This window comes from Aspergillus glaucus, assembly GCF_001890805.1.
Source record: "Aspergillus glaucus CBS 516.65 unplaced genomic scaffold ASPGLscaffold_17, whole genome shotgun sequence".
NCBI classification, from domain to species: domain Eukaryota; kingdom Fungi; phylum Ascomycota; class Eurotiomycetes; order Eurotiales; family Aspergillaceae; genus Aspergillus; species Aspergillus glaucus.
The window spans coordinates 322,857-335,081 of NW_019170469.1; the positions used below are offsets into that span (position 1 = coordinate 322,857).

The 12,225-nt window shown below is 49.6% G+C and overlaps 7 protein-coding genes across 7 annotated transcripts; 3 read left to right on the forward strand and 4 right to left on the reverse strand.

Moving 5' to 3' along the window:
* Nucleotides 1–156: 156 nt before the first annotated feature.
* ASPGLDRAFT_49844 (NAD(P)/FAD-dependent oxidoreductase) lies at nucleotides 157–1,582 on the reverse strand. The gene is made up of 2 exons (XM_022547184.1): nucleotides 1,471–1,582; nucleotides 157–1,372 (listed from the first exon to the last, which is right to left on the reverse strand). The coding sequence occupies exons 1-2, from the start codon at nucleotides 1,508–1,510 to the stop codon at nucleotides 204–206; spliced, it is 1,209 nt and encodes a 402-aa protein (XP_022398566.1). The 5' UTR covers nucleotides 1,511–1,582; the 3' UTR covers nucleotides 157–203.
* Nucleotides 1,583–1,704: 122 nt separating this feature from the next.
* Nucleotides 1,705–2,857, reverse strand: ASPGLDRAFT_49845 (SNUT3/LISCH7 family protein). Its single transcript, XM_022547185.1, has 2 exons — nucleotides 2,386–2,857; nucleotides 1,705–2,322 (listed from the first exon to the last, which is right to left on the reverse strand). Exons 1-2 carry the CDS (start codon nucleotides 2,693–2,695, stop codon nucleotides 1,943–1,945), a joined length of 690 nt encoding a protein of 229 aa, XP_022398567.1. The 5' UTR covers nucleotides 2,696–2,857; the 3' UTR covers nucleotides 1,705–1,942.
* A 1,002-nt stretch (nucleotides 2,858–3,859) lies between these two features.
* On the forward strand, nucleotides 3,860–5,515 carry ASPGLDRAFT_49846 (Elongator subunit IKI1). The gene is made up of 3 exons (XM_022547186.1): nucleotides 3,860–4,101; nucleotides 4,169–4,325; nucleotides 4,384–5,515. The coding sequence occupies exons 1-3, from the start codon at nucleotides 3,943–3,945 to the stop codon at nucleotides 5,112–5,114; spliced, it is 1,047 nt and encodes a 348-aa protein (XP_022398568.1). The 5' UTR covers nucleotides 3,860–3,942; the 3' UTR covers nucleotides 5,115–5,515.
* ASPGLDRAFT_49848 (SNAP receptor SEC22) lies at nucleotides 4,989–6,254 on the reverse strand. The gene is made up of 5 exons (XM_022547187.1): nucleotides 6,137–6,254; nucleotides 6,041–6,075; nucleotides 5,863–5,972; nucleotides 5,404–5,809; nucleotides 4,989–5,350 (listed from the first exon to the last, which is right to left on the reverse strand). Exons 1-5 carry the CDS (start codon nucleotides 6,168–6,170, stop codon nucleotides 5,288–5,290), a joined length of 648 nt encoding a protein of 215 aa, XP_022398569.1. The 5' UTR covers nucleotides 6,171–6,254; the 3' UTR covers nucleotides 4,989–5,287.
* A 239-nt stretch (nucleotides 6,255–6,493) lies between these two features.
* On the forward strand, nucleotides 6,494–7,846 carry ASPGLDRAFT_131716 (uncharacterized protein; the record flags this gene model as incomplete). The annotated part of the gene is made up of 3 exons (XM_022541066.1): nucleotides 6,494–6,610; nucleotides 6,681–7,157; nucleotides 7,217–7,846. 3 exons carry the CDS (start codon nucleotides 6,494–6,496, stop codon nucleotides 7,844–7,846), a joined length of 1,224 nt encoding a protein of 407 aa, XP_022398570.1.
* Nucleotides 7,581–9,495, reverse strand: ASPGLDRAFT_49849 (short chain dehydrogenase/reductase family protein). The gene is made up of 4 exons (XM_022547188.1): nucleotides 9,087–9,495; nucleotides 8,945–9,030; nucleotides 8,649–8,884; nucleotides 7,581–8,583 (listed from the first exon to the last, which is right to left on the reverse strand). Exons 1-4 carry the CDS (start codon nucleotides 9,365–9,367, stop codon nucleotides 8,050–8,052), a joined length of 1,137 nt encoding a protein of 378 aa, XP_022398571.1. The 5' UTR covers nucleotides 9,368–9,495; the 3' UTR covers nucleotides 7,581–8,049.
* Nucleotides 9,496–9,641: 146 nt separating this feature from the next.
* ASPGLDRAFT_49850 (CLPTM1 family protein) lies at nucleotides 9,642–11,946 on the forward strand. The gene is made up of 4 exons (XM_022547189.1): nucleotides 9,642–9,695; nucleotides 9,764–10,831; nucleotides 10,882–11,367; nucleotides 11,424–11,946. The coding sequence occupies exons 1-4, from the start codon at nucleotides 9,654–9,656 to the stop codon at nucleotides 11,748–11,750; spliced, it is 1,923 nt and encodes a 640-aa protein (XP_022398572.1). The 5' UTR covers nucleotides 9,642–9,653; the 3' UTR covers nucleotides 11,751–11,946.
* The last annotated feature ends 279 nt before the right edge of the window (nucleotides 11,947–12,225 follow it).

Sequence of the window (12,225 nt, forward strand, 5' to 3'; positions counted from 1 at the left end):
GGACGTGAGTGTCAATGGAAGTCTCCTATGTCTGTGGCTGCTGTTGTTGACAGGTGATAGTTACCTGGCATCGGCGGAGCTTCCTCTCCGCTCCGCAATTACGTGGTCCAAGCTCTCTGTTTCACATACCATTCTAGGTGACGATTCATTTACAGTACAGGGAATCTGGTATATTGACACGCTAACTATTTTACTGCTAACATTTACATATAGTTCCTCGGGTCCAGCGATCCAATCTTTGCGCTCTTGGCCTTGCCATCAAACACGAATTCACTCATGACCTTCCCGGTTCCTGGAGCATTCTGGATACCCCAACAGCTGTGACCGGCAGCAACATACAGTCCTTTGGCATCTGTTAAACCAACGAGAGGACCTCCCTGAAGCGCAGTCACGTTAGGAAGGTAGCAAGCCTGCCGTGCGCGGATCTCTCCGTCGCGCAGCTCGTCAGAGATGCTGCCCACCTGTTTGACGATATCTTCGATTCGCTCCGGGTCCACCTCCACATCCGCCGTCGTCTTGGGGAGTGGAACTGTACGATCACCGTCGCCGCAGCAGTAGACCGTTTCATCAGGACGAGCGTAGATCTCCGGCGCGGCCACAATAGGGCGCCCCCGCTTCGACTCATCGGGGATCTCGAGTTCTGTGAAGAGGCAGTATTCAGAGACGGGCCTCGTAGGACGGACAACGACACTGTGTGCACGGGTTGCGGAGATGGGGACCTTGGGCAGAACCGATCTCGTCCACGGACCTGCAGAAACAATCACATCTGTCGCAGGAATAGTCTTGGATTCCCCAGTCTCCTTCTCCGTGTATGTGACTGACTTGGCAGTACCCTCTGAGTAGTCAATGTCCGTCACTCCTCCATACAAAATCTTCGCACCCTTCTCCTCCGCAAGCTTCGCAATTGAAGTCGTGAACAAGTACGGATGTACCTGAGCAGTCTCCCCAGGACCACTCATGCTCTCATAAGCTCTAAGCAGATCCGGAACAAACCAATCCAAATCCTTAGGAACACCAGCAGACTTCAATTTCGACAATGCGCCTGCGCTGCGCTTCTGTAGATCCACATCCTCTACCCCGCTTGCCTTCTCGCCGAATGGACGGCCCTTCATCATAAGCTGGCCGCAATTGACCTCTCTGTAACCCCAACGGTCTTTCCCATTATGTTCCTTAGCCAGCTCAATGTGCAGCTTGTAACTCAGACCAACAATGTTGCCCGGGTATGCCCATTCTGCCAGAAGACCTCCTGCTTTTCCTGATGCCCCTCCTGCGATTTCTGAAGCTTCGAGGACGGTGATGGAGTGGCGCGAGGGATCGTAGGAGGGATGTCTTGTGAGGTAATATGCCGAGCAGCATCCGATGACACCGCCACCTAGGGAAATGTTGTCAGTTTTGTGAATGCTTTGTATGTGCGATGGTTGTTCATTCCATGCGGGACGGGGTCGAAGGAGAATCGAAGTCAATGCGTACCGATGATGACAATTTCGCGACGGTTGTTTGAGGTCACCATTTTGTTGTAGGGCGCGATTCTGTGTGCTAGAGTTCTGAGTGAAGCCACTGTGGGTGGAAATTATTGCAACAATAAGAATCCTCTGGTTTGTAGAAAAAATGCGACTGGCACATACGTCACCGGCGTAGAAATACTCAGCAATATCCGGTCATGTGCTTGGCCCATAAACGTCAAGATTAATAATAAGTCATATTTACTGGGATGAATTCCTTAGCTACATGAATATAGAAATATCGTTCGGTTAACTTGTTTGAGACAGGATAGACTCTAAAGAATTGCTCGACCGTCCCTATGGAAGAGAAAACATGAAAAAACTGGAAAAGCCGACAAAACCTTGCTCCGATAATGCATGCACTTGTTGTAATAACACAGGATTCGCAAAATGTTCGAATGATTAGATGTGGAATAACACAACGCGGACGTCGTGTAACGTCAAGGGCTGAGCGGCCGGTTGAACCCCCCTGAACGGTTCATGTACTGTCTGTACTCTGTCTTCTTCTCCTTCCGTACGCCGTAGACGTCGTTTCCGGGAACCTTCGTGTTCTTCGTACTCCTGAACCGGCTGAAACCCATGTATTTGCGCATAACATCATCGAGATCGTCCCCGTTGGCCACCTCATCAACGTCCATGTCCATTTCATCCTTCGACGGTTTGTGAGAAGCCGGTGTTCCGTCCCGTTGTGACCGAGGATCTCTTCGATCGTTCCGACGGTCTGTCCTGGGTCCTCGAGGCGGCGTTCTGGATCGGTCTCTGGTGTTCTTTCGGGGCGAGCGGGAGCGCTCACGTAGTCTCTCTCCTTTCGATGGGTATCCTATTGAGAATTAGAAAACGAAGTGAAGAAAGTAAAGTATGGACGGAGAATCAAGATACTGACCTCGTCTCTCGTATTTGTCTCTGCTCACGCTCCTCTCCCTATCTCTCGCACCCCGACTATCTCTATGATCCCTCCTATCACGATCGCGATCACGACGGTCTCTAGACCTACTCCTCTCCCGGCGTCTTTCTCTTCGATCTCTCGAACGGGAGCGGTATCGCCGGTCGTCGCGCGGGCCGTCGCGTCGCCCATCATCCCTCCTTGGGCTTCTGTCTAATTCAGAGTTCCCTTCAAGTGTCCGATCATCATTCAAATCCCACATTGTAGAGCTGTCAATACGACGGGCACGTTTTGCAGGGGGTTCGGCCATTTTGGTAGTTGAGGTCGTCTAGTTGTTTTCGATGGCGTTAAAATTTCTCTCTCCGCAGGTAGGTATCAAAATCAAGAACGAATGATAGCTAGGTAGTTAGAAAAGATTAATGCATTATCAATCTGCCTCCGGGGTATCATAAAAGAACAATGTCGCTGGTGTTAGACCTGTTGGGAGCTGCTGCTGCGCGGGAAATTGATAGCGTGGTGTACGGTCGCCGAGTTCTGCCATCTGCGCCGAGGCATCCGCCTTCTCTACAAGTACGGAGTACCAGTGAATACAAAAAGAGAGTAACTAATTTCTCTTTAGCAGCTATCCGGTCACCTTTTCCTTCAATGTAATTGTTCTCTAGTTCTATAACTCCCTCTTTCTTTGTTTCATTCTATTTATCTTAGTGTTTCCTTCCCGTTGCCGAAGAAATGCCAGGTCAAAGTAGCCAGACTACCTTTCATTCCTATTTACCCAAGGAAAAACAAAGTGCTTTTTTGAGTACCATTGCTTGTGGCAATGTTTGCATTGTTCTCACGAGGGAGAGGATACCGGAATTTTATGGATTCTCCGTCTGTTCAAGGAGATGTTTTCCATACTCCATGCTCCTGCTCTAGACGAAATGGGCTGCTTTCCTTCATGGTTGTTGCCGATATGGAAATAATAGTATTGATTTCTGCATCCAAGGAGAAGTGCCTTATAACCATGCTTCAAAGTTTCTATTCGACCTGTCGTTTCCATCTGAATATAGCATGGATAGTTAGTCGAACGACTCCGGTTGTACTTGAAGTAAAATTGGACATATGCTGCAGCATGAATGAATCAGATATATACAATGGATTACATCTAGATGTGAAACAATCCGCTCTAAAGAGGACATGAAATCCCATGTGTACATGCTTGCTTTTATTGCTGCATGCTGCTGTTGAACCACAGAACTACTTCGTCGCTCGAATTTCTTATAAACAGTAGTTAATGACTGATAAGATAATAAGCCATCGCCATCTGTACCACACCCCAGTAAGTAATCTCAGATAAAAACACGCCGAAACACAGACCGAAAATGGAAACCAACCAAAATCAACCACGGCCCGTCCCGCCGAGCCTCAACCTTAACCTTACCGAGGCAAAGATCAGCACCCTGTCAGAAATCTTTGCGTTGCCCCTCCGTCACAACCAAACCCCGCAGTTCGTTTGCATTAACGACCCTTGCTACTACATTGAACATTTGTTTTTATATCGGAGTGTATCTATGAATTATGGCTCCTACAAATCTTTCCCATCGACAAACGCACAATTTGCTGCTCATTTCGAAGCTCTTGAGTCTGAGGGACACTGCGTCGCCGTTTACTCTGCTCTTGGATTCTTTGGAGCAGCCGGCTACTCCGTTGATTAGGGAGTATATTAGACGTGCGAAGGTTAGCGAATAAACATACGGGAGCATGAATAGGGTGGTAATTGCCCATTACTGACTGTCTAGAACAGCTTTCAAAGGTCCATGTTACCCTGATCGCATTCGAATCATTAAAACGTCCCGACGGCGTCGATGCCCTCGTCTCAGCTCGCCGAAAGAGTCCACACATTATCGCAAAGGAAGTCAGTGCTGCATACCAGACAACGTCGTCCGCCAATCCCTCGCGCCGTAAGCCCCCGCTGCCCACATAGCTTCCCACAAACAGTTTTCGCTAACACATCAACAGGGCGATTAATCCTCATCGACTCACTCAACCCACTGATTAGCTCCAAAACCGTCGACTCCCAATTCAACCTACCAGCCTTCTTGAGCTCCTTCCTCGTCCCTACAAGCCCCTCCACACCCAAGGTCGAATCCTCGCTCGTCGCAACGTACCACCAAGATGTCCCTATTTCTTCTAACCAACAACCATACGCGCCGCCGCCGCTTTCGTTACTCTCGTATCTCGCAACGACCGTGATCAAACTTCATTCGTTCTCGCATATTCTCGCGCAAAAGGCTGCCCGGGATCGCAGCCTGGCGGCTCCCGTCTTTGGACTTGAAGAGGAACAGGATGGCGTGCTGCTTGGTAGATTGGATAAGCTCGTTGGGAATGAGAATGCGGAGGGCATTGTTCTGGAGATGGAACACCGACGGAAGAGTGGCCGTGGTGTGCTAGAGTGGTATATACTGCCACCCGCGTCGCGGTATCCCCCGAATCAGACGAAGGAAATTGTGACGTTACTTGACGATCACCCGCTCTACCGTCCGCCTGAGGAGCCAGGTACTGGTGCTGGAGATGAAGAGCCGGAGTCGACATTTAACCTACGGCTTACTGACAGGCAGAGGCGCGAAAGAGAGGGTGTCGTATTGCCATACTTTGATGCGCAGAGTGGTGAAGGGCCCGGTGAAGGAGGACGGATTCTATATGATATGGGAGAGGAAGATGATTTTGATGAGGAAGAGGATGAGATATAAACTCATCCGAAAACTCAGGTCGTCGCCATTACTGAAACGGAATATCTATCGAAACGCATTTTATGCTAATTTGACTGATTCATGAAGGTGGTCGTGTCCTGCATCCACCGAGCAAATTAAGTATGTGTACAGTATACATGCGGGTATACGAAACGAGAACCATTGTGAACAAACTAGAAGAAGCGCCACAAAAGCAAGATAAAAATGATCAATCCGACACCAGCAAATGGCCCGTACTATGAATTGTCAGCCCTTGAGTCTCATCAACAAGGAACCACAACAAACTCACCTGTTTCAACAACAACTCCCAGTTTATGCGCACCGCAGCCTTCTTGTACTTCCTGCTATCCTCCCGCAAGCGCCCAGACAATTCGCCCATCCGTTCCAAGCTGTCTCCACGGTACAACAGATCCTCGATGTTCTTGGTCATGACCTTCGTGACATCCTTCAGCTCGTCGTTTACCCGGTCGAGGTTTTGCGACGCACGGCTGTCCTGGTACAACTTCTTGGTACGCTGGATGAAAGTGTCGAACTCGACGAAGGCATAGGGCCGCAGTTTCGGGGAGTGGTACTGGGCCGGGGAGTAGGTCGTGGTGAATTCCGAGGCGACATCAGCGAGATAGGTGAAGGCGAGCTTGCGAGGGTATGACTGGTCGCATATGCAAAGGAAACAGATGTCGTCTTTGACGAGGTAACTAAATAAACCGCTATTAGTCCAACCCTTCTTAACCTCTTGCATCGAACATACTGTAGATTGTATTGACCAGATTCAATACTGGCCTGCGAAGCGGAATTGCGATTCAATCGGCGAAAGATCATCTTAGCTTGCGACTTCACTTGAGCCAACTCTGTTTCCGCCTGGTTCGATGTCAGCTTTGTTTGCTCTGACTCAGAAACCAGGAACGTAGTGAATGGCTGCAACTAACCTGCTCATCGTCCACAGACGCAGCCAGCATTAGGCCTTTCTCCTAACCATCAGCAACTTCCCGACAAACACTACGTCAACAGCCACGAGTACCTACCATCAATCCTCGCAATCTGTGTTGACCGGACCATCTTGTCGGAGCTGTACTATGTCCTCTTGAAGACTTTGCTCACCATAGATTTACTGTGCAGTGGTTGATCGAGCGTCTCGCTGTTAGGAACGGTCTTGTTTGTCCAGACCACTCTACTAGACTACGGGGACAATGGGCCGCAAGCGCAAGGCGGTCGGCGGCGGCATTACGCGGCAGCCAACCAGGTGAGTCCGAACCCCAAGCCTTATCGCGTCGCTTTTGTCCTTACGATTAAGCTGATGAAAACTATGGTTAAGGAATTGCAGAGGTAATTCCACTAATGGTGCGGGATCAACTGAAGCCCGCGGCAAACCCGACGTAACGATGTCAGCCAACACCAGAGCTAAGCGCAACCCGAGACGAGGCGCTGCGAAATCGAAATGGGATCCGGAGAGGTTGATGACTAGTTCGAAATCACCACTTGTTGATGTAGATCTTGTGGTATGTTCTGTTCTTGCGGGTTGTGATGCTTTGGTGTTTTCCGATGGCTGACCAGCACGTATTGGTATAGAAACTGCTCGCAAACCACAAGGCATGGGACGTCCTCGAAGAATCAGAGAAAGAGGAGATTCTAGAACTACTCCCCGAGCATATCCGTCCACAACCCGAGCCCTGCGAGGACGGGACAATGAAAATACCCCCTTTGCCAGAATCCTTCCTACGCTACGATAATCCCTGGCGGGACGCCGTCCGTCAATTCCAAGTCGACCTCGAGAACGGCCGCTATGATCTGGAGTGGATACGACAGGCTGATGTAGCCGTACAAGAGAGAGCAAATGGGGAATTCGACGACTTCAAGGAGCGCGAGTTCGAGGAGTTCTGGGGACAGAAGCAGAGAATGGACAAGAGTCTTTCTGCGGGAGAGAGCTCCCAGGTTAAACTGATGACACTCATTGAACAGGGTGTTGTCCGTATGGGTGATGTTTGGAAGATTTCGCGGAGTTTCAATGTCCCCAGTGGCAGGCTACTCATTGAAAAGGAAGCAAAGGTATGTCCATTATCAATTGGTTATTCTGTCGTCTGGTCTTTGTTCTAATGGTGTTCCAGATTCTAGGATTCGATGGTTCGTATATGACTTGTGTCGTCCCGACTGGTCGACGTGTATTCCTTCCTCAAGTACCGGATGCAGAGTATAAGGCGTTGTTGAAGGCGTACAAATCAACGAACGGCGCCAAGGAGGATGAAGAAGAAGAAGAAGAAGAAGAAGAAGAAGAAGAAGAAGAAAAAAGAGAAGCGGAAAAACCAAGAACTCGGGGCTTAAGGAAAAGAAAGTCCAAAGTCGAAGACGGACCCCGCAAAAAGCAACAGCAAGAAGCGTCCGAAGACGCACAGTCCGGCTTTGAAGTCATGATCCCCGTTTCTACTAAGCAGGAAGATCAGGAAGAGAACGCTGACGATGACGCCTCTGCAGCTCCAGAAAACGATGTCAAGACTGAGACGGACACTGAAATTGTGCAGTCGTCATCATCCGGACTCATCCTGAAAGGCGTCGAAGTCGTTGTACTCCCTAAGGTCAACGGACCAACATACCTTGGCAACAAGATGATTGAGCTCGACGGCCGGATAAAGCACATTCCAAATGGCAATGCGTGGAAGGAATTCCGCTGCTATAGGAATAACCAGGACATGGGCAGTCTGTGGGAAGTCAGACAGGCTTGGTATGTGAAAAGAAAGTAGATTGTCTCAGGTTGAGTGTTGGTTGTTATGAATCCTCTCATGCTCCGAAGAGGGCGTCACGATTGTTATGTTATGGGTGATTCTCGGGTATATGCCTATTGTTTTCTTGCTCTGTACGATACCGTGTTCTAAAACCGAAAAATAGAATTTCTCGTGGTCTATTTCCTGCTATTTAATTGATTATGCCAGTTGATTCAAGTACATCATTGTTCTGTCCCTCCCATAGACGCATCATTATCCTTCGGCGGCCGACAAGCAGCACTATCAGCCGCAAAATCAACAGCAAAACTGGACTGGATGAAGTCCTCCAACTCCTCACTGACAGTCTTCAGCTTTTCCTTCACACTCGCAACGCCTTCTTGTCCCACAATATGCCGTGACGGTGGATTCTCATGTCCTCCAATTGCGGCAATTGCATAGACAGTCTCAGCAGTCAAGACTTCCAAATGCGCGGAACTGAGTGGCGGGTATGTCGAGATGACTTCGGGAACGGAGAATGGGCCATCCTCGCCTGGGTTTCGGTTATGATTTTGTTGGCCCTGGCTTTCGCTATTTGGCAGACGGGGTATGAGATGGTTTAGGAGGACGCGGAAGAGAGGCGCATGGTTGGCGGATGGGGAGTATGCGGGGACGATTGGAGGGACGCTCGTTACTAGGTTTGTGAGGATGCCGATTTCGATGCTGCATTCGAAGATGGTGAGTTTTACGTTGAACGGGGCTATTTCGTAGGCGAGGCTCTGCGACGTAAAACAACATGGTTAGCGATGTACACTTGGAGACATTTGAGGGGGCGAGTGCCTACATCACAGAATCCTTCAAGAGCCCAGCCGGCTGCACAATACATCCCGAGCCCGGGCGTGCCGATATGCGATGTAATTGACGAAAGAATCATGATATGTCCAGACCTTTGCCTCCTCATATGAGGCAAGGATGCTTTCACGATGTTGAGGGGTCCGAAGTAGTTGACTTCAAATTGGTCTCGGACGAGGTTCAAGGTCTGCTGGGAGGCTGCAAGCTCTTCGACGGTTCCAATAAGTGCTGCAAGGTGCTAAGCAAGCTGTAATCAAACTAGACAATTGTCTGGTACAGAATACATACCCTGGCTTGTACAGCATAGTAGAATATCCATCTTGCCAAACGTTGCGATTGCATCGGCGACCACCGCTTGACACTCGCCCATCATCCTGCACATGTATACTTAGTCCACATCCTTATACCGCATACCGCAACACAAACGCACCGTATATCCAAGGGAACCGATTTCAATCGTTCTCCCCATCCCTCGTCGTTATGGCTCTCAACCTCCGCCATGAACGCCTCGAATCCATCGCGACGGCACTCATCCCGATCCAAATTCGAATGTGCCAGTCCAATAAATGCATAGTCGCCATGCGCAAGGATTTGCCGCGTCACTGAAATCCCAGTGGGCGAGTCACCAGCTGTAATTACCCAGACCCGCGGCTCATTATGGGCTGGAAACTGTGGGCGGGAGTAATCGGGAGAGGGGTGATTGTCCGTCATGAGATCGAAAAGGCCGACATTCACGCGCCTGGCATGCGCATCGCGCAATAATTAGTATATATACCGTCCTCTATGAGAGGGATAAAATTCCCAGGTTCACAATGGGCGGGTTGTCAGGGTTGGTTTCTTATCGGGAGAGCTGTGGAGGAATAGAGATGTCACTCCGCCGGGCGAGGCCCGACCCCGGCCCGCCAAGGATCGCGTCTTCACCACCGGGCTCTGGCTCTGGTGGCCTTTCCTCTCCTTTTATCCCCGCGACAAGAGACCCTCACGCACGCGGAGCAAGATGCCTGAGCAAGTACAGCAGAGGGGGAATTCGGAGCAAGGTGTACGTTCTCAGTTGATTGTCGTTGATTATGTGTGTTCAACTCGCTGATATTCCACCATCTTATCTAGTCCACCTTCCGGACCATCGCCCAGGCCGTGGGTTTTTTCTTCATAGCCCAAGCTCTCGTTGGAAAATTCTTGGGTGGAAACCAGCAGAATGCAGAATCTGAATCTGGCTCGTCGCCTGGTGCAATTCCAGCGTTTACGGATCGTCCAGCGTCCAGCGAAGTCTCGAATTACAGTCCCATCCCCAATACCATCGCTCCGATGTGGCCTAGTGATAGTGCCCTGGACATGAAGATTTACGTTTCCCCGTCGATTGTCATCCCTACTTATAGTGTGCTTCCGAGTGCGTCGCTTGTCCTTGACGAGAGGAACTTTACCGTTGGGAACTACAGTGACTCCCGGGAAATCGACACCACGATCAATATCCCCAAAGAAGCGCAGCAAAACGGAACACTCTGGGCCCATTTCTACGTCGGACTTACTGGTACCCAATTGGACCCTGCGGCCAAGGATTACAACACCGATAAGGCCTTCCACTTTTTCCGTCCGCTCAACCAGTACCTTCCGAAGAAGAAGGTCAAGAAGCTTAAGAACCTGCTCTCAAGCTCCGAGGAGCCTGAGGAGGAAGAGGAAGATAACACCCCGAATGTGCAGATGGTGTCGTACTATCATCCGAATTTCACGGTCTCGGTTATCCCCGATGCTGGAAACCAGAACTACCGCTCGGTTCACCCTGCCGTTCGACAGTATATTCAACTGGAGTCGACTGGTGCTAGAGACGCCAGCGGTCAGAATGGGTGGTATTATCCCATGGTCTTCTTGAACACTTTCTGGCAGCTCAGGAGTCATATGACGGAACTCAACTCTACTGTTGATAGCATGCCGCTGCGCATCACGCTGAACAACCTGCAAAACTGGAAGTTCTCCATGGTTACCAGCTTTGATGAAGGTTCGAAACAGAATGTTCGTCAGGCGGCATACGGTGGCCAGACCCCGGGTGGTGGTGACGGCAGTGAGTTTGAGATGGTCAAGGAGGTACTGTTGAATACGAACATCTGGTTGTTGGGTACGACCGGTGTGGTTACTATTCTCCACATGGTGTTCGAGACACTGGCGTTCAAGAACGACATTGTAAGCAACACTCCATTTTTACTAGAAAGCATAGCTAACTCTTTCGACAGTCTCACTGGCGCAAGAAGAAGGATGTGATCGGAACATCAGTTCGCACCATTCTTGCCAACGTTTTCATGCAAGCGGTTATTTTCCTGTACCTCCTGGATAACAGTGAGAACACTTCCTGGATGATCCTCGCCAGCCAAGGTTTCGGGATCCTCTTGGAGGCGTGGAAGATCACCAAGTCTGTCGACGTCCGCTTGCGCGCACCACCAGCCGGATCTTTCTTTTCTTTCCTTCCTTATGTGATTGTGTTTGAGGATAAGCACAAGCTCACTGAGACTGAGAAGAAGACTCAGGAATATGATGAGATCGCCTTCCGCTGGCTGTACATCCTCGCTGTCCCACTTCTGGGTGGGTATGCCGTATATAGTTTGGTCTACGATACGCACAAGTCGTGGTATTCTTACATCATCGAGACTCTTGTCGGAAGTGTTTACGCTTATGGCTTCTTGATGATGGTGCCCAGCTTGTACATCAACTACCGTCTTAAGGTTAGCAACTCCTTTGCTCTGACCTTTATCCCGGTGCTAACCAGTTTATCTTTTAGTCCGTTGCCCACATGCCCGGAAAGGCGTTGACTTACAAGTTCCTCAACACCTTCATCGACGATCTTTTCGCCTTCACCGTCAAGATGCCCTGGCTCCACAGACTTTCCACCTTCCGTGACGACATCATCTTCTTCATCTGGCTCTACCAAGGCTGGAAGTACAAGGTTGACTACAAGCGTGTCAACGAATTCGGACAGGGAGGCGACAGCGACGAAGAGGAGGAAGCAAAGGAAGGAGAAGAAGAGAAGGCCTCCGCTGCGCCGGAGCAAGCTAAGGCTTCTGGCTCTGGGAAGGGTGATTCCAAGTCTGCGCGGAAGCGCAAGTAGACACTCTCTCCGCGCTGTTTGTATGTGTGCTGGTTACATCCGGCGAATTGCGCTTTTAGGCGTAGATCATTAATGGATGTGTTGTATTGAGTTGGAAAATTGAATAATAGAAATGCTTGATGCGAGATTGTTTTAATAGCCTGGATATTTATCATATTCTACAGATAGCTAATTTTACTTTATATATCTCGTCGGATTATCTACTTTGGGTATACTATCTATCATTCATTAGGCTATAACGATGACTTTGTACTTTTATGGATGCTTCGTTCCTCAAAAATAGATAGAACAACTAGTTATTTTAAGTTGCGTTGTAGCATGCTTCGGATGCTGTCTTGTAGGGCTGCCGGCATGGTTGATGCTGGGCGGCCAAATTCGGTAAAAGTCAATCTCCGCGACCAACTCGCGACGATAGCGATATCTGTCAGCGTCAGGCACAACAAGATTATTACTGTACAAATAGGTAATTAAATCT

Excerpts from the sequence above, each read along its gene's own strand:
- ASPGLDRAFT_49844 (XM_022547184.1), bottom strand. The coding sequence starts at position 1,510 with ATGGTGACCTCAAACAACCGTCGCGAAATTGTCATCATCG. Across the intron at positions 1,373-1,470 it reads TCGCGAAATTGTCATCATCG|GTGGCGGTGTCATCGGATGC; the intron begins GTACGCATTGAC and ends ACATTTCCCTAG.
- ASPGLDRAFT_49849 (XM_022547188.1), bottom strand. The coding sequence starts at position 9,367 with ATGACGGACAATCACCCCTCTCCCGATTACTCCCGCCCACAGTTTCCA. Across the intron at positions 9,031-9,086 it reads TCGGTTCCCTTGGATATACG|GATGATGGGCGAGTGTCAAG; the intron begins GTGCGTTTGTGT and ends ATACATGTGCAG. Across the intron at positions 8,885-8,944 it reads ACTATGCTGTACAAGCCAGG|CACTTATTGGAACCGTCGAA; the intron begins GTATGTATTCTG and ends AGCACCTTGCAG.
- ASPGLDRAFT_49850 (XM_022547189.1), top strand. The coding sequence starts at position 9,654 with ATGCCTGAGCAAGTACAGCAGAGGGGGAATTCGGAGCAAGGT. Across the intron at positions 10,832-10,881 it reads TGGCGTTCAAGAACGACATT|TCTCACTGGCGCAAGAAGAA; the intron begins GTAAGCAACACT and ends CTCTTTCGACAG. Across the intron at positions 11,368-11,423 it reads ACATCAACTACCGTCTTAAG|TCCGTTGCCCACATGCCCGG; the intron begins GTTAGCAACTCC and ends TTTATCTTTTAG.
- ASPGLDRAFT_49846 (XM_022547186.1), top strand. The coding sequence starts at position 3,943 with ATGGCTCCTACAAATCTTTCCCATCGACAAACGCACAATTTGCTGCTC. Across the intron at positions 4,102-4,168 it reads AGTATATTAGACGTGCGAAG|CTTTCAAAGGTCCATGTTAC; the intron begins GTTAGCGAATAA and ends TGTCTAGAACAG. Across the intron at positions 4,326-4,383 it reads GTCCGCCAATCCCTCGCGCC|GGCGATTAATCCTCATCGAC; the intron begins GTAAGCCCCCGC and ends ACACATCAACAG.
- ASPGLDRAFT_49848 (XM_022547187.1), bottom strand. The coding sequence starts at position 6,170 with ATGGTCCGGTCAACACAGATTGCGAGGATTGATG. Across the intron at positions 5,810-5,862 it reads TCTGGTCAATACAATCTACA|TTACCTCGTCAAAGACGACA; the intron begins GTATGTTCGATG and ends CGGTTTATTTAG. Across the intron at positions 5,351-5,403 it reads GGGAGTTGTTGTTGAAACAG|TACGGGCCATTTGCTGGTGT; the intron begins GTGAGTTTGTTG and ends GACAATTCATAG.
- ASPGLDRAFT_49845 (XM_022547185.1), bottom strand. The coding sequence starts at position 2,695 with ATGGCCGAACCCCCTGCAAAACGTGCCCGTCGTATTGACAGCTCTACA. Across the intron at positions 2,323-2,385 it reads AGACAAATACGAGAGACGAG|GATACCCATCGAAAGGAGAG; the intron begins GTCAGTATCTTG and ends AATTCTCAATAG.